Consider the following 21,672-nt stretch of genomic DNA (forward strand, 5'->3'; position numbering starts at 1 on the left):
GTGTTTTTGTCTCGTTTCAACTGTTGCGCTGAATTATTTTGGGTTCAATATTTTTGTGTTGTCATCATTTGTGGTTTTTTTTTTTTCGTTCTCTTAGTATATTTTTCTTTGTTTTTCTTTGTTTGTTGACCATATTCCTGTTTCGGAATATTTTGTGGTGTTCATATCCTTGTTGACAACAGCAATTGTTTGCTTAATTTTGTGTGTTTTTTGTCTTTTTTAGGTATTTTTATTTATTTATTTTATTTATTAGTTTTTCTTCAACAGAAAAAGTTCTTAGCAATGGAGTATGTCCAAAAACTTACATCAAGTCATGCACTCCCATTGCACAAATCTTTTAAAGATAACTTTGGTTGGGTGTTTCTCATCGGCCCAGAGTCCTCCAGGTGAGTTGTGGGCCAATGGCAGAGGCAGCACTGAGGTATAACTATTTGTATTTTAGCCTGTCGCGAGGTGAAGCCGCGAGTGCAGTGACGATGTGACCGCAGGTGTCTGAGCGTGGGGCGCGCTGTTGCAGGGCTAGGCGAGGCGCTGGTGGTGGGAGCGTGTCTGCTGAGCGTGGTGCGCGCTGTTGCAGGGCTAGGCGAGGCGCTGGTGGTGGGAGCGTGTCCGCTGAGCGTGGTGCGCGCTGTTGCAGGGCTAGGCGAGGCGCTGGTGGTGGGAGCGTGTCTGCTGAGCGTGGTGCGAGCGCCCTGCGCCATGTCGGCGCCCCTGGACCGCGGCCAGCCGCTGTGGGTGAACCCGTGCGGCGTGGTCGTCGCCGTCAATCCCGGCGGCGGGTCCGAGTTCACCGAGTTCACCACCCCCGTCGTCAAGGACGAGGAGCTGCTCACGCAGATCGTGGGGCAGGCCAGGACGGCGCTGGGGCACGCCGAGACCTTCCGCGACAAATACGTGAGTAGCAACTGCGCTCGCGGCGGCCCTGGTGCTTCTGGCGCGGCGTCGACTCTAGGCGCGCAGTCCCGTCGTGGATAGGTAGGGACCGGAAAACTTCGCGGATTCAATGACCTCTAGGATAGCCATCCATTATCCTCTGCACATCTCAAGTAAACACGCGTGTTCATTGGTTACTAAATTTGTGAGGCGTCTCCACTGGGTAGCTTGTGATTGGACGCTTCTTTGGTCGATAGTCTCTCATTGGCACAGAGAGCTCCAGTTAAACCGCGAGCCAATGGCAGAACCAGCAGAATTGAACACATGCTTGAATTTCAGCCTAGCACGAAATGAATACGCGAATTTTTCCGGTCTCTATGAATAGGGCAGCTAAAAAATCTTGAGCGGCGACCGTAACATTATATGGCTGAGAAATAGAGATGAAGGCGTAATGCAAATCCCCGAAGTGCTTTCAAGAATGCGTACCGGATGTTTTATGTCCAAAAATGATTGTTGAAAACACGTCTTTCAGCCCTTTTCACTCTCCTGAAAAAACACAGTTTGGAAAATAATTACTTACTCACGCTGATATCTTGAGTAATTTTCAAATCACGTTGTTTTTCCTGAAGCTCTGCGCAATGTAGGTATGTGTGACCAGGTAGGCGGCGCCTTAACTGCGCACATTAATAAGCATAATAAAACAAAATGAAGTTCAATTAATGAATATTCGATTATCTTACAAGGTTTTAAAAAAATATTCTTGATAAAAAAATTAATTAAAATATAAAATTATGCGCACATTTTCGTAACTAAATATTCCGTCTTATCTCGTAATCTGTCATATGCAAAAATAACCATATCCACGTGTTGCGCAAAGTCACAATATCTTTCCTGTAGTTTTACAAACTATTTCTTGGCAACTAGTTTCCAAAGGAATCTTTTGTAAAGAAAGAAAATCATATCTGCGCGCTTACCACTTCCTCCCTGATGCTGGGCGCCGACCAGCGGCTATGCACATGGGCGTAAGGCGTAGGACCTTCAATATTTCACTGGTCTCCGAACCACTTGGTTACTACCGACACAGCAATCACAAATTGAGTCATCCCGGTTTTTTTTTATCTTCGACAAGATGGTTACATATTTAAACCTCCATTGTGAACCTTCGTTTTGTGAATTTTAAGTGTCAATTTTTATTTATCAAACTATAATTGCCGAAATAACAAATGTTGGCAGCAGCAGCGCTAGATGCCATGTTTGTGTTATAGCCCACTTAAACGAGTTTATCTTAACGATAAGAGCCAAGTGGAAAATGAATTTTGTAAACATGGACAAAGTGTACTGAAGCCTAACAAACAGTTCAATATTTTGCGCTGAGAAAAATTACTGTCTCTAGCCTTACCTCCATAGTAGGTGTATCAGCACGAACGAGAGAACTTTATTGGTGGGTATTTTTTCAAGTTTTAAATTGACAGATAAATATTCTTTAGAAAAATACTGGTGAATGGTTGGCTAGTCTGTTTTTTTTTTTTTTTCAATTCGGCGGAACTCCTCGTCATTTTAAACGCATACATGGAATGATATCAGGGAAGACTAGGCTAGACACCTGTATAATTTGCGTCAAAGAAACCAAACTTTTGTCAGACGAATGCTGAATACATAATACATACCCCACGCGCGCAAGCTTCAACACAGAAAGGCTATTTTTTTTTTTGCCCGAGAGCGATTCACATTAAATTTCGAGAAAAAAAAACACATTCATTCGCTATGGCGAAATATATTTTCACCCTATGGAACACATTAAATGTTTTTTTTTTTTAAGTTAATAGACATATATTTCTCTATTTTTGCTGTCTAAGCATTTCAGCAAGAAATGACCTAACGCAGTTGTATTACTTGAATTTTTCACATATTTAATAAATTTAACAGAACACATTTTATGTTTTTTTTTTTTGGCGGGGGGGGGGGGGGGATACTTTTCATGAACAATTATTTATATAATTATGTGTCTCCAAATGTTAAAGTATACAAGGCGAGTTGTGCGTAGGTGTTGAAGTTGAAGGCTAATCGTGTACTAAACGTCGTGGCGTCCGTAATACAAGCATCAGCCTTTGATGCGGCCTTTGCTACGACACACAACCACAAAAACTAATGTTAAGAAAATCGTTTGGAACTCTCGTGTTGTGGCGTTGTGCCACTAAACTGCACTTGCTATGTGTGTTTGTGCCTGATGACGGGAACAGATGCCAGTTCCCGAAACGTCGCAACTGTTTTGTCATAGGACACGTGCTGTGTTCGTCGGTGTTTTCGTTGTTGTGTTGTCCATAAAATCTGTTTTATCTTCATCGTTATGTATTGTTCAAACTCTGTCTTCGTTGTTAGCCCTCTGTGTTCGTTTGTGCTGTTGTTATTTCTTTTTCTTGACTAAATTCCTTCAACGGAATTCTTGTGCAGTCTGATATTTAATGTGTTCGTCTGTAGCCTACCATCATCGTTTCGTCCATGATACCTACCTGTTTAGGTACATTGTTGGGTTTATTTGTTTGACACAGCTGTTTGTTTTCGTGGGTTTATTTTTTCATTTTTTATTTCTAAATTTGCGTCCTTGAATTTTTTTTTTTCCCGTGTCAAACAGTGCAAAAACGGCAATGGCGTACGTCCAGGAACTTGCGTCAGGTTAGACTGCGCTGAACCCGCCGGGACGCTGTGGCCGGGTTGGCCGACGTCAGCCGCCGACGGGAATCGGGGTCGACCCAAGGTCGTTCACTCCGTGACTAAGGCGGCGCGCCGGACAATGGCGGGGGGTCGGCGCGGGTGGGAGGGGGATTCCCCGCGGCGACACCTGACTGTCGGCGGGGCGATCCAGCCTCGCTTCCTGTCCGGATCTCGCGGCTTCCTCTTTTATTCTGTGGAAACCTGAAGGTTGCCATCCTTAAGATCGATAAGTAGGAACTGGAAAGATTCGCGGGTTCAATGACCTCCAGAGTAAAAATGCACAGTCCTCTGAACAATCAGGCAAATAACGCCAGTTCCTTGGTTGCTGACTTGTGAGTCGTCTCAAGTGGGTTGTACGGGATTATAAACTTATTTGGTTGAATGATTATAATTGGCCCAGGGACCTTTGGGTAAACTGTGAGTCAACAGCGAAAAAAGCAGCCCAACGGTTTATGCGTCTTAATTTTAGACGTATCACGAAATGAGTCCCGCGAATTTTTCCTGTCTCTGTCGAGAAGTCAGCAAACAACTTCAGTCTTGGAGAACCCTTCGTTTTGAAACTTTCTGTGCGACTTGAAACCGTATCCCGTTTTTTTTATTATTTTATTGCCTCATTTGTGACTCACTGTATAGGTGTTACGTTAGTTATGGAAGCTATTTAAGTTGGTAACCGGCTCGCTAGGGTGATTGAGTAGGGTGACTTGATAATTGTTGCGTTCTACGTGATATTTCCTGCAGAATCGGCCTTATAACGGAATAATAAATGACATGGATACTTTCCTGTATATTGGCTTCACCGACCATGCTAAGTTATCGGTATTTCACGTCATTATTTTTTTAATTTTCAATTTCTACGAATGATTCACTTCATAACTTAATTGCCTGACTAGCGTCATGGTCACACTTTAGAAATTGATTTTCACAGCTGGGCAATACATAAAATTTCACTTCTACGTTCCCAAAAAAATCTGGCATTAGGAAAAAACAAAATTGCTACTTGGCAAGTAAAGCTGATTCTAGCCATAGAGACATCCGAAATTCGTGTTACTTCCTGAGGGTGGGTTCTAATCCACAAACGTGTGCACAGTCAAGGTAATCCAAGGTGTACACTGGCTGCTACCTAAGTTCACTTTCTCTTCCGACCGCACTTTGTTCAGTAACGTGATTTTCAAGTGTTCGTCATTGTCATCGGGTGCGTCAAGCGACCTGTGAGCCAGGCGGGGAGGCCAGCAGCGGAGGCGGTCTAGGCTCGGCGGCGAAGCCCCTGGCTCGACGTCCGTCCAGCCTCCGAGCGACGCGGAGGAACTGTCTCCGCCGCCCGCCTCCTCCACACTTCCGGTCCACGCCGCCACATCCGGTCCTCGTCCTGGGTAATGCCCAGGGGGAGGGGGGAAATCGAAGCAGAGAGACCTTCAACTTTCTCGCCTCCCTGGGGAGGTTTGTTGTCCCCATCCGTGGACCGGGAGCGAAATCAATTGGCGCTACAACGACCGCGGTCTAAAAGAAAACAATATTTTTTTTCTTTTTCGATATCGCCCTCACAAGAGTGGTTCAATGGTAAAAAGACACGCTGGTTGTTTGCAGTAGTTTGTGGGCGAGGCCCCCGAAAGCCCCTCGGACGCAGCAGTAGGTATCCCGCGCGGCGGGGAGAGGATGTGCGCCCGGCGCGCCGGGCGGAAGCGACGGTGATTGGGTACCCATAAGGCCTTGCGTGTCCGGAGGAAGCGGCGCGCGTCGGGCATTCCGCGCACGCGCAAGCCGGTCATTAAAGACGCGCGCTGCCCTCAGGGGTGGCTGCGCGGCGCGGCAGTGTGTGGTCCCCCCCGCGCGGGCTGCGCTCCAGCGGGCCTCCGGGGACAGCCCCGCGGCGGCAAGCGGACCAGCGACGCGCTGAGCGAGATCCGCGGTCGAGCGAGGGTCGCTCGAAGCTTCATGAACAAGCCTCCAGGAGTCGGCACTGGCCTGGAGGCTGGATAGGTCCTCGGCCGTATCACGGGCTCTCTGGGTGTCCCGAGGAGGGGATGTGAGAGGCGCCTTTACTGCCTGCTGGCTTTACCGAGCAGGGAAGCTATCGGTTGCTGGTTGACTAGGGGTTGCCTGATGGGTGGCCTCGGTCTCTCGACATATGCTCTTCACCGATGCCCACGGGCCGCGATGAAGCTGCTCATCCGTTTCCCCTCGCCACACGGGGTCGAACCCTGCCCTTCTAATAGGAAATATATGCCGGCCCGCAAGGGTTTAGGGAGTGAGTGTAGCAGATTCCGCGAAGCGCGAGCTTTTTAATACATATGTCGAACACGAGTCATACAGTTTGCCTGGACGTCTCTCTGGGTCAATCAGAAACCCTCAACCATAGAAGCGTCGAATCACAGGCAAAGTATTTATAAGACTGGCGTAATTTTCTCGAGTATATACAGGACTGTGTAGACTATCCTGAAGGTTATCAAACTACGATCATGACAGTAACAGACGACAGCACCGCCTACGCTGGAAAATAGCGAAACATTAAGAAACAAGCCTAGTATCAACAAACACGTGCTTTAAGTCAGGAAGAATAATATTTTTTGGTAAAGTGTAATTTCATTAACACAAACAACGGCGTAATAAACATTTGTTGTAGTGAAATGGTGAGGGACTACAACCTAAAACTAACAGCGATGCAGATGAAAAATGAATCCGGTGGTTTGGTTCCATTTGTCCGAATCGAGAGTGGAAACGAGTTATTTGGAATACCATAAAGTTAACGTAATATCGCGAAACAATGGCGTTCATGGTGGTATGGTTCGCGACAACGTTTTACGGCAAGGTATTTTCCTATACATTACAAAGCTCTGGCTATAAAAATTAATTTTTGTGGATCCGCGATACTTCTTTATCGCATCATTGGCATTCTCGTGAAACCTGTCGAAGGCGAGCAAATCATCAAGGACAGAAACGGTAGCAATGCAGAAATTATCAGCCTCCAGTAGTATTCTATGAAATTTCTGTCTGATATGAGAGTATAAGTAATTCAAACTATAGAAACTAAATCTTGCTGTAAAAAAATTTATAAATAATTTATGACCAATGTTTCTCTTTCTACATTAAAAGCTTATTTAAATTTAGTTTGTAACTGTTTCTTAGAGAATAGTATTACTTTCTTGCATTCTGTTACTTTTTTTTTTGTATCGTATAAAAATTAACGTGGTTCTATGGAGCGATTTACATTGGTCTTTCAGACATGAAATGTTTCACTCATACACCTCGTCCAATGCAGGTGTTTGCTGTATGGCATGATCAAAGCTTGTTGCAGTGGGTGTGTGAACGCGTGGGTGGCAGCGAGTGTATTCGTGCATGACTACACTCGCATAACTCCTCCTTCCTCACCCGACTACTTATAATCCCCCCTCCACCACCCATCACACTTTTATCGTAATAGCTTAGCTTGGTGTCTCTACTGCTCAGACGCATAAATTAGCGCCATTTTGAAGGAAAAAGAGTTACAGCTCGTGAAATGTCACTCAAGAAGTCTTATTTGTAGGGGTAGGAATCTTTCGCGAAAAAAAATACTGAATGCCTATTTGACTGCAACATGCTATACCCGAACCAGCGGTTTCTTCCTTGTGACTGGCGGCCACCTGCTAGAAACTCCATTACCCTATTTAACTCAGCCACTCAGGACGCGTTTGCTTCCGCACTAGAGACCGGAAAAATTCGCGCTTTCGATTACCTCTAGGATAGACTCCACAACCCCCTACATACTCAGGAAAATTCCATCTGCTCATTGGCTACTGACTCGTGACACCTGTCAACTGGCACGCTTGCGATTCGATACTTTTTTGGTCGAAGGTTTTCCATTGGCTTAAAGTCCTTCATATAAACTGTGAGTCAATCACAGAAGCAATATAAAGGTACAGTTGTTTGGATTATAGCATATCGTGAAATAAATCCGCGAAATTTTCCGGTCTCTATTCCGCACTGATTTACTGTGATTGTTGTGCTAACAGCAGACATGTGCCTGGAAGAAACTCACCCAATCAAGGAACACAGACAATGCTACAGTGTTTTAACTTTCAGCTACTCTCGGAATCTTTCCTGAAAACATGCATGTCTTTTAACCTATTTGTGTTTTACAGCTTTGGACAACTAAATTTGCAAACAAACTTTCAAGATACACTAGAATGTTTTCTTAAATTGTTTAAATGCTGCAGCAAATTTCATGCGCATAAAATTTATTGTCGTTGTAATCTTAAAAAAAGTTTCAAGTTTACAAAGCATTTTTAGTAAGTTTTTTTTTTTTTTTACATTTATTTTGATCGGACTATTGATGCAAAATATGTTCACTGTGTACGGCAGTTATTTTTCCTCCCTTTGGCATTCAGCGGTACCCACTATTTTAAACCGCCTCGCTAGGTAGAGTTACTTAATTGAATTGCACAATGCAATAATTAAATCACCGTTCACACGCCACCGATTGCACACTTTTGACGACTGTGACATTCTATAACGTAGTGGCTGACGCGAGCTTAGCCCGTGCTATCGTCAGCTGTCGTATTGTTTTCATTAACCTGGCGTCGTATTTATAATGTGAAATCTCTCACCGGCCCGCGGGAAGTAGATGACGTGTGCAAACAATCGCGTAGGCGAATTTTCGCGCATTGTGGTCGCCCAAATGTGGTTGGCAAATTCAAATGGCCAGAAGAAAGAGGTGCCAGCAAACGCAAGTCATTCCCCCGCACGTGCGAAGTATTCTGAACGTTGAACACTGTATGTATATTATTTTTTTGTTCGGAGTCATCATGTAAGACCGGTTGAAAACCCGCCCACGGTAGCAATTATCCCCGGAGATTCCCCCGTGTAAATTACGTCACATTGATGCGTGCGGTCATGTGGGCGTTCAGAAATTTTCGCTGAGGACGCAATGAGTAAGTTTAAGAACCATATGTATATGTCATTTTAGCGTACTCGTAAGCCGATAACTAGGGGCATGCCTATTTCGCGAAAAGATTCCGAGACTAGCTGAAAGTTAAGACTCTGTAGCATCGTTTGTGTTTAATGATTGGGTGAGTTTCTCCCAGGTACATATCGATTGTAACAACACCAATCACAGTGATTCAGTGCGGAAGCAAACGCGTCCTAAGTGGCCCGGTCAAATAAGGCAACGACTTCTCTCGCTAGACGGCCGCCAATCACAAGGAAGAAACCACAGGCGCGGGTATACTTAGTTGCAGTCTAATAAGGGTTCAGATCTTTTCGCGAAAAATACATGCCCCTACTTATTGTTTAAAATGCTTCCAAAGACCGTTATACGTATTTTAAGTCGGCACTGAACAACATTTGTATTGTGAATAACAGAGAAAATATTTCAGTTTGAACACTGAGCGTCTGGATACTTAATGTTTATTTGAAAAAAGTTCCACAACCACGAATTTTGTGGCTTTATAAAAACTATTTCATTAAATAATTGGGGGGTACTACCGTCACAAAACTATGTGGAAAATAAAGGTGTTACTTCGACTTACTTACTTTTTTAATTTTTTGGCGCATTTAACGTTTAGTACGATCAAATAAACGTGTGGAAGAATCGAGACATATTGTTAGGACCAAACAAATACGTAGAACAAATCAATTTTATTAATGTGACTAGGACAGCTTTGAGTCGATGACGTAAAAAGTAGGGCCAGGCATTTTTCGCGGGAAAAAAAAATTCTGAACACTCATTAGATTGCATTAAGTTATGCACACACCAGTGGTTTCTTCCGTGTAATTGGCGACCGTCTGAGAGAGAAGCCGTTGCCTTATTTGAAAGAGCCACTCGGGGTGTGTTTGCTTCCGCGCTGAATTACTGTGGTTGGTGTGCTAACAGTAGACGCACGTAACTGAAAGAAACACACACGGTACTACGGTGTTCTAAGTTTCAGCTAGTCTCGAAATGATTCCGCGGAAAAAATGCATGCCGCTGGTAATCGGTAGGGACACCAGTATTTCGCGAATACATTTCGTGTCAAGGTATTTCACAAAATACTGTAGCTTTTCTCCTGTGGTTATTGGCTGAGGTCGGTGAGAGGTGTCGTCCCGCTCTTGACGGGGCCAATGAGAATGTGGTCACCGTATGATGCACCCTCACAATTTGCCATGACTAGAGACCCGTGAATTTCGCGGATTCATTTCGTGTTATGCTAAAATTCAAATAATTATACCTTAGTGTTGCTTCTGTCATTGGTTCTCTGTTAATCTGGAGGACTGAGGGCCAATTAGAGACCCTCACTCATAGAAATGTCGAATCACAGGCCACCCAGTCGAGACGACTCACAAGTCAACAGCCAATGAACAGTTGGCATTTGCCCGAGTGTGTAGAGGATATTGGAGTCTATCCTGGAGGTCATTGAATCCGCGAAATTCACGGGTCTCTAGCCATGACTCTTAGAAAAAGCTACAGTGTTTTGTGGAAATACCTTGACATGAAATGAAATCGCGAAATACAGGTGTCCCTAGTAATCGGCGATCGACGGCGTGGAGTCCCTGGCGCGGTCTCCGACCTACCGCAACCGCCAGCTGAGCAGCGCCGTCTGCCAAGTCATTTCCTGGGGCCGTTTCCCCCGCGCCGCGCCGACCCGCCCCGCTCTGCGCATGCGCGAGCCGCCCCGCCCACAGCGACAGTAAACACCGCAGGAGCGTTGGCCTGGGCGCGCGCTTCCTCGCGACGTCGCAGTCGTCGTTTGCGCTGTTGCACTGTTATCATTCACGTAATTATATTTTTTTCCTCGCTTGTTAGACTGCAAATAAGTAAAGTCCTGAAAAATTCGCGAATTCATTTCGTGACAAGATGAAATTCAAACATGTGTACAATTCTGCTGGTCCTGCTATTGGCTCGCAGTTTAACTGGAGTTCTCTAGGGCCAATGAGAGACTATAGACCAAAGAAGCATCGAATCGCAAGCTACCTAGTGGAGACGCCTCACAAGTTAGCACCCAATTAACACGCGTGTTTACTTGAGAAATGCAGAGGATAGTGGAGGCTATCCTAGAGGTCATTGAACCCGCGAATTTTTCCGGTCTCTACAAATAAGGTATGCCAGTGCTAGCGATTGTTTCCTTTGTGATTGGCGGCCGTCCACAAAATTACATTGCCAAATTAGGCCGGGTCATTCATAACGCTACAAAGTTTTAACACACAGCTGGTCCGGAAATCTTTACCAGAATACTTGGTGTGGCGTGGTTATTTTCGTGCGAATAATGAACGTTCACCAGGGATAAAATATCACGTGGTGAAGCACCCACCGAGAGAAAGGTTTGTTTGCCTCAACAAAATATGTGTTTGTATGTGGCGAAATAAATATATTTTGTTAATTCAAACAAATATTTTGTAGTAGGAAAGATACTGTCGACCCAACAAAATGATGTTGTCAACTCAAGTGTATATTTGGTTAGGTGTAACAAATAATTTTTGTTTCTTACCGAGTTTGGTTAAGCTAACAAAATATTTTGTTCCACCAAGTAAATATGTGTTTCGCCATATATAAACAAATATTTGTTTGATTCAAACAAACCTTTTTCTCAGTGCCATTCACTGAAACTTAAACTATTAGTAGTGTGTCGAAATTAAACCGGACAAATGAAACATGTTTCATGGGCAGAGACCGGAAAAATTCGCAGATTCATTTCGTGATATGTTGAAATTCAAATAGTTATACCTTATTGTTAATTCTGCTATTGTTTCACTGTTAATCTGAACGACTCGGGGCCAATTTGAGACCCTCAAATGAAAGTAGTATTGAATCAAATGTTACCCAAGTGATACGCCTCACAAGTCAGTAGCCAATAAAACAAGCGACGTTGGTCTACGTATGCAGAGGGTCATGGAAGTTTATCCTGGTGTTCGTCCAGCGAATCTTTCAGGCCTCTATAGTCATGGGCTCGTGAGCACGCGGTTGGCACGGTGTTTAGGTTTTTAAATGCTGTGTAACGTTTTCTGTCCGATGTTTTATGCAATTTTAACACGTTCGTTGATATAAGCTTAATTTAATACGATGTGATATGCGTAGAGACCTGCAAAATTCGCGGATTCATTCGATGATAGGCTAGAATTCAAATACTTATACCTCTTAGATAATTTTGCTATTTGCTTACTGTTCATCTGGACGAATCTCAACCAGTTATAAACCCTCAACCAAAGAAGGATCGAATCACAGACAAACCAGCAGAAACGACTTACAAGTCGGCAGCCAATGAACTTGCGTTATTTGCCCGAGTGTATGTATATCCTGAAGGCCATCGAAACCGCGAATCTCTAGCATATGCGTCGTCATTTTAATATGTGTTTGACAAACGAGCTGTAATAACAACAAGTAATGAAATTTACGAGTTTTTGTTTACTGTCGTTTACTTCACCATCTGTTCTGACTGTTCGAACGGGGAATCGTAAGAAAGTGACGGACACGTGCGCAGGAAAAGGAGGTCTTGGGTTGCGTCACGACCATATGTTTTCATATAAATGCCTACCGCCCACTGCCGAGGCGAAACGGGCGTGACTCGACGAGAGCTCGACGGGAGGTCGGCACGTCCGTCTCGAATCCGGGCAATTCATTAGTCCACGACTCTTCAAAGAGAAACTTCTCTCCGTTTACCTGCAGGCGGAAAAGAATCCACGCCGAAGAACAAAAAAGTGTAACGCGCCGTGAGCATTTTTCATTCCTCCGCGCGCCGACTTGCAGCTGCAGCGCTTTCTGAAAGTATTTCGCAACGCGACTTAACAATGAGAGCGGGAGTTGTTTATAAACACCGGCCATTTCAATAATAATACCTACGCCCCTGTCCCTGTTCTTCGCGTTAAGAAGCCCGGTCGGTTTTTAATATCACACGCCCGACGACTTGTTGGAGCTGGCGGTCACGACAAGTGACTGCTGCTCCCAAGACGTGGCTGCGTCGAGGAATTCACTTGGGCGTTCAACATTTATGCTTCCCGGGCGTGTGTTTGACCTTCGCGCCGCGGGAAGCCACGCGAAACACTGCAGAACCAACCAACCTCTCATTCTGCGCTTTACTCGCGTATCACGTCGTAAAGTTGGCTACAACATTTAAAAAGAGCCTGTTTAACTGCTTTATGGTTCAAGATAAGGTGAGATTTTTTTCTAAATGTGTTGCAGGGAACATTCATACTTTTCACAGCTGAATATTCTGATAAATTTAACATGGTTATTATTGATACATGTGGAGCCAGTTCGGTGTTACATTTAATCTGTGTTCGTTTTGTTTAATTACGCCGCAGCATTCAGCTGTCGCAGTCTGACTGTTATTTGCGGCATCTAACAATAAAAATACCTCATTTTAGACTCTGTCGAGCGAAGTGTAGCTCACGAACTTGCCGAAAGTGAGTACATACGATTTTAAAACAGGCATTATTGTACGTTCTTTTCGCGTTCGTCAAGTTAGCGAGTGCGAGACTTCCAGACGAAGTGTCCGCTCCGTCTAGTAGGACGACGCATTATTCAGTTTGACACACTCTGCAATCCGGCACCAATTGAACGACTCGACTGGGCTGGGCTCGGCTATCTCAGAGTAGTTGCTGAATGAAGCAATCCCTGGTATCAAGGGGGCGCAAATGTATAAGGGGAAAATAGCCACTAATAACAAATAGCACTGTTAAAAATTGCCAACATCAAAAATTAATTTTTCAATGAATTCAAAACATATAAATTTCTTAAACATAATGGCATAAATAAAAAATATATATTACGAACATTCTTAGTTCATGATTTATGGAACAGTGTTGCTAACGGAGTAACGTATTGATTATAATAGCAAAATATACTTTGGAATAATTTTGGCCAATGATAAGTTATTTTGGTAGCAATGGCTGCAAAGCAAAATCTGGAGTGCGCTTTGCTCGTGCGTATATTTTGCAATATAAATAAGGTTAGGATTTTCAGCGCTCAAACTTTGCGGCTATGCAGTTTTTAAATATTTTTAACAAAAGATAAAGCATTTTAACATGGGGTATTTGTTTGCTCTGTGTTGGAACATAAATAATCTTAAACGTAATACGGTTAATATACCCAGCAACGAACGACCACAAAAAAAAATCAAGGTTGACAACATTTACTTTCGGAAAGTTCCGGTTGTTAGGTTGCCTCTAAAACCCGCAAAGTTCTCGGGTTTCGTTAGTTATAGCACTGAGTTGCCACTCTTCATCTTCCCTGCTCTGTGCCAGGCATGCCACAAGGCTAACATCACAGCCACACACTGTTGACATCTGACGGGGGCATCGAACCCGGGAGCCCGCCATGTCGCCCCTGACCACCAGTCTTTAATCCATCACAGCTGGGTTTTGATGGTTTTGTTTGAAAATAATAATAATCTAGGGCCGCTAAGTAGCATATTTAAATATATTATAGGTATTGTCCGTAGCATGAGTCGATAGTTTCGTAAAGTGAAAGGAATAGGGTTGAGTGTTTATTTTAATCACTGTGTATTGATTTGAAGTGTAGTAGTTTTGGTTGACTATTAATTTCTATTTGGTAATATTATTTAATTTGCGGGCATTGATCTTTAGTTATCTGCGCCAAGGAGGTAGCTGCGCAGCATGCAGATTTTTAGTTATTTTGTAAATATATGGCATTTGTCATAATTAGAGTCCCGGAAATTTCGCGGATTCATTTAGTCGCAAGCTAGAATGCAAACCTCCACACTGTCGCACTGTGCTCGTGATTGGAACGCAGTTATCTGGACACGCCCCTCTACGACCGTGAGCCAACGATGCCCAGCTAGGAGAGAAGTAATCGAATCAGGTAGTGCCAAATAACAAGGATAAAAATGTTCTCGCTAAGAAATCAACCAATGGGAAAGTAAACATGGGTCGAGCACACCTATAACTTTGAATACTATCCTGAGGCCAGAGGAATCCGCGAAATTTCCGTGACTCTAGTCATAATTTGTTTGGGCGTGTGTGGGCTAGGTGTCGCATACACCGGGAGATCTCTAAAACCGTGTAGTACTCTGTGGTGGAAGAGAGTTCCGTCGACCCACGACTGGCTAAGTATGCACCTACTGTAGGGGCCAGGAATCTTGCGACTGTCAGAGCCAGGGTGACGGATAGAGAGAGAGAGAGAGAGAGAGAGAGAAAGAGCGTGTGTGAAGGGTAAGGGAGTGTATTGCAGTGGGGAGGGGGAGGGAGGGTATTCCGTCTGCCTTCCTGCGTTACTAACCACTGTGAAGTTCATTGGCAGTAGTGTGCGATGAGTAATGGAGCCGGTTGTAAAGCCTAGTGAAAGCAATAAGGCGATTCCACAGAAAATGGAGAAAGAGAGAGAAACAATTATTAAAGTAAATGTCAATATGAAATAAATAGGGACCGGAAAAATTCGCGGGTTCAATGACCACTAGGATGAACTCCACAGCTCTATGTATACTTGGTCAAATGTCACCCACTCATTGGCTGCTGTCGTGTGAGACGTCCCAACGTAGTAGCCTGGGATTCGTTACAGATTTGGTTGAGTTCGTTTCTTATTGGCCCCGAATCTTGAAGATGAGTTGTGAGAAGACACCCGGAAAATTCGCGGGTTCAATGACCTCCAGGATAGACTCCAATATCCTCTAAACACTCGGGCAAATACCAACTGTTCATTAGTTGCTGACTTGTGAGTCGTCTCGACTGGGTGGTCTGTGATTCGACACTTCTATGAGTGAGGGTCTCTAATTGGCCCTCAGTCCTCCAGATTAACAGTGAACCAATTACAGAAGCAGCACTAAGGTATAATTATTTGAATTTTAGCATAACACGAAATGAACCTGCGAATTTTCCGGGTCTCTAGTTGTGAGCCAATGGCAGAAGCAGCATTGATGTATAACTGTTTGAATTTTAGCATATCATGTATTGAATCCGCGATTTTTTTTTAGGTCTCTAGTAATAAAGAAGCTCGTGAAAAACAATTTGCCTTTCTATTTATATTGCACAAAGCAACGGAACGTGCTGCAGATGGTACGGATGGAAAGCAAAGCAGCGGTGAAGTGTGAAGCGTGTGGCAGCGACGCTGCCAACTGCAACACCCTCGCCCGACGCGCCTCGGTCGGCGACAGGCGGTCTGCGCAGTCTCAAGGTCACGCGATCCTCCGCCCGCCCCCGCCCAGTACCGCCCAGCCGCGCCTGCCGAGATCATCGCCGCCGCTGTCGTTATGACCTCCTGTAGGAATCTGTCCTTTCAACTCCACGCCAACTCCACTATTAAATACTGTAATTCTATTGACTCGACCATCATGACGTATAAACATCTAACCTCGGGTTGCGAGCTAATTCATGAGTTCTCAATTTGCAAATTAAATTATGATATGCGTTATTTGTGTGATTGTGTTTCTTGCGCAATTTATAAAAGAAGTTATTGTAACCTGAGCTCATCATAGTATAATTAATAATAGTTTTAAAGAAATAAATCAAAGACTACTCGTTACAATTATCAACCCCCAGCCCCGTCTAGGTGCAAGCATCCGTTTCATTTCCATCCATCTTTAGCGCGATTCCACGCGAGATAGACGCGGCCCTCTAATATGTACGTACATCTACACATACACACATAATGTTTGCATGCTGTAGACGTCGTGGGAAAAATGTATGAAAATTATGGAATTAATACTTGATCAGTACCTGACAAAAAATATTCTGTACCCGTAAATTATTTTATAAAGGTGGACTACAATTATTACTAAACTTTTTTTTTCGAGTAACATATGGCCAGTTCAAAAATTAACTCCACAAATAATAATGGAATAACGTATTACAATTTGTCTTACTTATTACTGTTTTGAAAAAAAAATGCATTTCTGTGCTTGAGGTTAACGTTGTTATTTTAGTTCTAATACTATATTCTATTCCAAGCGGATCCGACTATCTTTCCCACAAATTAAGATGCGTGGTATTGACCGCGGGCATTAGATATTTTTTCTCCTCCCTTGGGTTTATTCTGTAAACGGGGAAAGTAGTGTAGCAATGTATCATTCAAATAAAATGTCAAATTAAAATTTGCAAAATTGTTCACGCCTTCGTGGCTAACATTTCGAAAATAGGGGTTTGTTGAATACCGCTTTTTTTTTTACGTGGCAAGTGCGGGAAGGGAGGGGAGAGATTATATTTGGGGGGGGGGGGGGAAATCAGATTAGAATTTGTTTATACAAAAAAAAATTATATCATCAACAAGGGGTATGGACTGTTACATTATCATTTTCAACATGTGTCACTTCTCTGTGTAGTCTGTAGTTCAAGGTGGTGTAACAGCTCGCCAAAATAAGTTAGCCGTCTTTCCCAATTTCTAGCAAATTTTTTCTTAACTTTGGGGATTATATCTGCATGAACCCCTTCCCCTGCCCCTGCAGATTGCGTCCACCATTTCTTTTATTAAAGGAGGAAAGGTGGTCGCAGCCATTGAACTAACATATCTGTTGGGAGGGAGCGTGTTGATACGAGAGTTGCGCGTTTCCCACTCGACTAAACGATGACTCGAGTCTGGCGCTGAATATCCGTTCACTGTACTTACAACCTCCCACTTACAATAATGTTAACAAAAAAAATAAGGATCTTTTACCATTAAATACAGCAGAAAAAAAAGTAGAATATGTATGTAAGCTAGGTGTTACTATTTTTTTAAATTATTTAAATGAGGTTATAAACAAAAGCTAAGCGATAAAACATTAGTGTTGCTACTCACTTAAGTAAAATATGGTTAGCCTATACAATTTTTTTTTATTTGTGGTCGGGAATAATATATATTTTGTTGTTTCGGAGAATTTCATTTTAGTAAAAAGCGAGCTGACGATGCCAACTGTAAAAAGAAACATCCCCGTGCTGTGTTCAAGTTGGCCGAGTTGGCAACACCGCCGGTGGGGTCCCGCGTGTGCCCTTGGCGGAGCTAGGGGGCGCGCGCAGCTAGGGTGCGCGGGGGCTTATCAGCAGGAGCGTACACGTGTTAGCGGCCAGGTGTTGTTGTGGCGCGCGAGAGAGCCGCCCGGCCAGGTCAGGCCATTCCTGAGGCCGGTGACGTCACGCCGACTGCCCGCGCCTCGTCAGCCGCAGGTGCCCCCTCCCACGCGGCCCTGCCCTGGTCCTCGCGAGACTGCGCCCCTCGGCCACGGGAAGCCTGCTCTTCACAGACGAGAGAGCCAAAACCCGAAGTTCCCCGAAGTTCATGTTTTTTTTCCCCCCGTATCTTTAATGTAGCTATCCTAACCAAATCAACCGTCCACGATGTTTTAAAGTATTTATAATGTAGCTAACCGAACCTAATTGACCATTAGTAGAGACCCGAAAATTTCGCGGATTCATTTAGTCGCAAGCTAGAATGCAAACCTTCACACCCTCGCACTGTGTTCATGATTGGACCGCAGTTGTTTGGACACGCCCGTCTACGACCGTGAGCCAATGATGTCCAGCTAGGAGAGAAGTAAGCGAATCAGGTAGTGCCAAATAACAAGGATAAAAATGTTCTCGCTAAGAAATAAAACCAATGGGAAAGTAAACATGGGTGGAGCACACCTATAACTTTGAATTCTATCCTGAGGCCAGAAGAATCCGCGAAATTTCCGGGTCTCTAACCATTAGTATCCTTTATCAACATCGCCATATTTATTTACAATGATCAAAAGAAAATCCGAAGATGCACGATCGGCGGTTTGGCTCTCTCGTCTGTGAAAAGGAGGCTGCCCCCTTTGGGAAGGGGGGTGGTGCATCGAGCCCCTTGCCCTGCCGTGGGTGGGACACCCCGCTAGACGGAGTCGCCACACCTCTAGTCACTAACGCCGGTATTCCAGGACACAAAAATGAATACGGTTGAGCTAATTTAACACGCCACACCTGTATCCTAACCACAGTTCCTGGTGCACGGTAGGACACTTTTTAAAGGAACAGATTTTGGTGTCATATCCGTCGGCCCGAATTCCTCGCGGTGCGCAGAGTTCACCTTTCCTTTTATTTCGTCCAGATGGCGGAACCCGCGTCTGGCGACGTTAACCGCGTGTGTAGTCATTTTTTTTTGTGATCATCCGGGGACGTACCAAGCGTGTTGGTGTGCCAAATGAAGAGAAACTATCCTGAAATACATTTTGTACACTTTAATGGTCATTACAAGAAATAATCGCAACTTAAAAAGTACTTGACAAAATTAGAAGAAGAAAAAAAAACTGTTATATTTTGTGCGATGGTGCTGCTATCTCGAGTATTTGGCGGTAACGATTGTATCGATGGGGTTTGCGAAACGGCCGCTAGAATCTCTTGAAACCAGTTTCTACCCTTGCGCAGGGTGCCGTTTATTTAAACGGTTTGCCGACTTGTTTACTTGCTGGCATTAGGTTTGGTCATGTTCTGGAATGCCCGCGAATTAGGTTTTCTGAATTGTTGCTTGCTTGCTTGATGGATTGTACACGCTGCCAGGTTTGCGTCGTTCAGTAGGTATTTATGTTTTGGCTCTTAGAGCATGTACGTACTGCACTCTGTTCGTGGAGCCTTCACGGAGTCTAAAAATGAATTGAGTGATTTTAATCTTTGAGATGCTTTTCGCTAAAATGTCTTATGTGTTAACCAACTTGTTGCTGACCGAAAAAAAAATTAATGGCGTGGTTAAGCTTCCTTAAAAATAGTCGGAAATCACTGATTTCGCTGGCATCGATGGACCCGTTTCACGTGGATTGCAGTAAGTTTTTTAATGATTTGGAGTAGTTTCCACATTTTAAAATTCAGAGAGTAACGTGCTTACGTGGGGCGAACACTCGTAGACACATGCTACATTCTCCACGCACTACCGATACAGATAGAGAATCCGATGATTACACGTCAAAATGCGGTGTGTGTTTCCTTATAATCCACTGTGTAATCCACGGTGTACATATATCAATGAACGCAAAGGGCAAGCAACCTCAAAACGGTTAATGTGTTTGTACATTAAACTATTTAGTCAGTAAAAAATCTTTTTTTTTATCACTGATGACTTAATTTTTTCTGTGTTTTTATTTTCATGTTTCAAGCATTTAAATTAATGATGCGGTACAAAATTTTGTGTCATCAATCTCGCTGAACGTATGTACGGCCATAGTTTAACAAAATAAAACTACTGCAATAAAAGTTCTTAACCTCAATTTTTTTACGTTAAACTTCAGTGAATCCCTAAACACACTTAACTATGATAAAAAAACATCGTGCCACTAAATTTTTAACACGTGTTAAATTACGTCGCTAAAAATTTTATTCGCTTCATACCATCGGCACTCTTGGAATAAAACGTTAACACCGGTGCGATAGCATCATCCGGAATAAAAGTTTTGACGTACGCCATTGCTATTTTGTCACCGTAAAGTGATAGAGAAAACCCCGAAGAACAGGCAACGAAAACAAACACGTCTTTCTTTGTCGGATCTTCGGGTTTTCTGTATGACATACGGTGGAAACTAGCCAAGTCACATGTTGAAAATAAAGATTGCATCAAAGAACGTATCTGAAATGAGTGTTCGTGCTCGAGGGAGAAGGGTTGTGTCGGCGGGGAAGAGCGGGCGCGGACGGACAGTAGCGCCGCGCCGGACGGTGGTCTGGTCGTCGGGCGAGAGGCCTCGAAGGCTGCGGTCCACGGGCCTTGCGTGCGTCTCCCGGCGGCCGCTAATGAGACAGCGCGCGGCGTCCACGCCAGCCCTAATGACGGCGCTGTCGTCACAAGCACACAGCCGCCTCTCTCACCTTCGCCGACCGCGGCGGCGGCGGCATTGCGATGCCGTGTTCCCTCGGGGCGCGAGCTCTGGATGGACTGTCCAGCACCGACTGCGACGTGACGGGCCAGCTGTGCGTTGTCTGGGCTTCACAGCCATCCAGTCCTGAATGGCTTCTCCTGCAGGAAATAGTCGCTATCGCAGGCATACCTTACTGCGGTGTAATGGTTTTTTTTTCTCTCGCGAAAAATGAATGCCCCTAGCAATACTGTTAAAATCAGCAGTTGTGAACGATGACACAGATCAGGGTGGTTCAGTGGTGAGGCACTTGACTCATTATCTGCATCCATCTTGATTTTGTTTTTTTTTTTACACATTTCCCCGAAATTACTCCACGCAAACGCTGCAACGGTTCTTTTCAACAGGCCATGGGGCGTTTCCTTTCTCAATATTCCTTTCAGGTGTAGTGCTTGTCTCTAATGACTGCGTTGTAAAAAAAATACGTAAAGAATAGGTATGTGCTGCACTCACGCGTTTGTTATAATCGTTTAAATGTCATGATGTACTTAGATATTTTAATGTGTTATTAACGAAATACCTAACACTTATACTGCATTGAAAATGAAACATGCAAAGTGCAACGCGATTTAAAAACAAACAAAAAACCAAGCCACATGCAAGATGCGTCCGCTATGACCCACGTTCTTGATGTCCTTGTTTTTCTGCGCCGCTACCACTGACAGTCTACGTGATCACGAATCTATGGTGTGCGGCCTGACCTTCGCCCTCTTAAACTGCAGTTATTGACTCAATTCCCAGGTTGAAAAAATTCAGCTTGATAAAGTCAAAGAAGCATCGCTAATAAGACCATCGTACTAAGTCATCATATTAATTTTATTAAAACTCGTAAACTGCATATTAAACCGTCATTAGATATTCACAAAACTGTTTTTGAAACTATATTTTGTTCATTCTTGTTTTTTTTGTTTTTTTAATGGAATACGAGTGATTGTAGGACACTTTTTAAATATACGTGTGAGCCAAATTAATATAAGCAAACTGTTGAATTGTGTACTATCGGTATTAAATTGGATTTTTTTTTCTTTTTGGTCATCTTTGATTTGAAATTCACTTAATCTTTTGAATTTTGGTAAGCGAACACACGGCCAACTTTTAAGACAGGACTTCCACAAGGGATGACGAAACGTGGGGGAACACCATTTTCATGGACTTGAGTCTTCTTAAAATGCCTAACAGAAACATAATTGTAATAAGGTTGTCTGTTGGCGCGACAGCGAATTCACGCTAATGACGTCCTTTTGAGAACAAGATGGTGAAGTCCAAGTATGGACGAGAAACGGTTACCTTGCTTCACGATCGCTAGCAGACTCGCCTCACAAATGCCGAACAGAATTTTTAAAATAGTAAGTGGTGT

At 43.8% G+C, this 21,672-nt stretch overlaps 1 protein-coding gene across 4 annotated transcripts in view; it reads left to right on the top strand.

Moving 5' to 3' along the window:
* The window catches only part of LOC134530416 (uncharacterized), a 211,555-nt gene that overhangs the window by 172,814 nt on the left and 17,069 nt on the right, over positions 1-21,672 (top strand). For all 4 annotated transcript variants that reach the window (XM_063365221.1, XM_063365222.1, XM_063365223.1 and 1 more), the window contains one exon: positions 638-894. In XM_063365221.1, coding sequence (XP_063221291.1) covers positions 700-894 — 195 coding nt within the window. In that variant the 5' untranslated portion in view covers positions 638-699. The remainder of the gene's footprint in view (positions 1-637; positions 895-21,672) is intronic.

Source organism: Bacillus rossius, chromosome 3, assembly GCF_032445375.1.
Source record: "Bacillus rossius redtenbacheri isolate Brsri chromosome 3, Brsri_v3, whole genome shotgun sequence".
Classification (NCBI taxonomy): Eukaryota; Metazoa; Arthropoda; class Insecta; order Phasmatodea; family Bacillidae; genus Bacillus; species Bacillus rossius.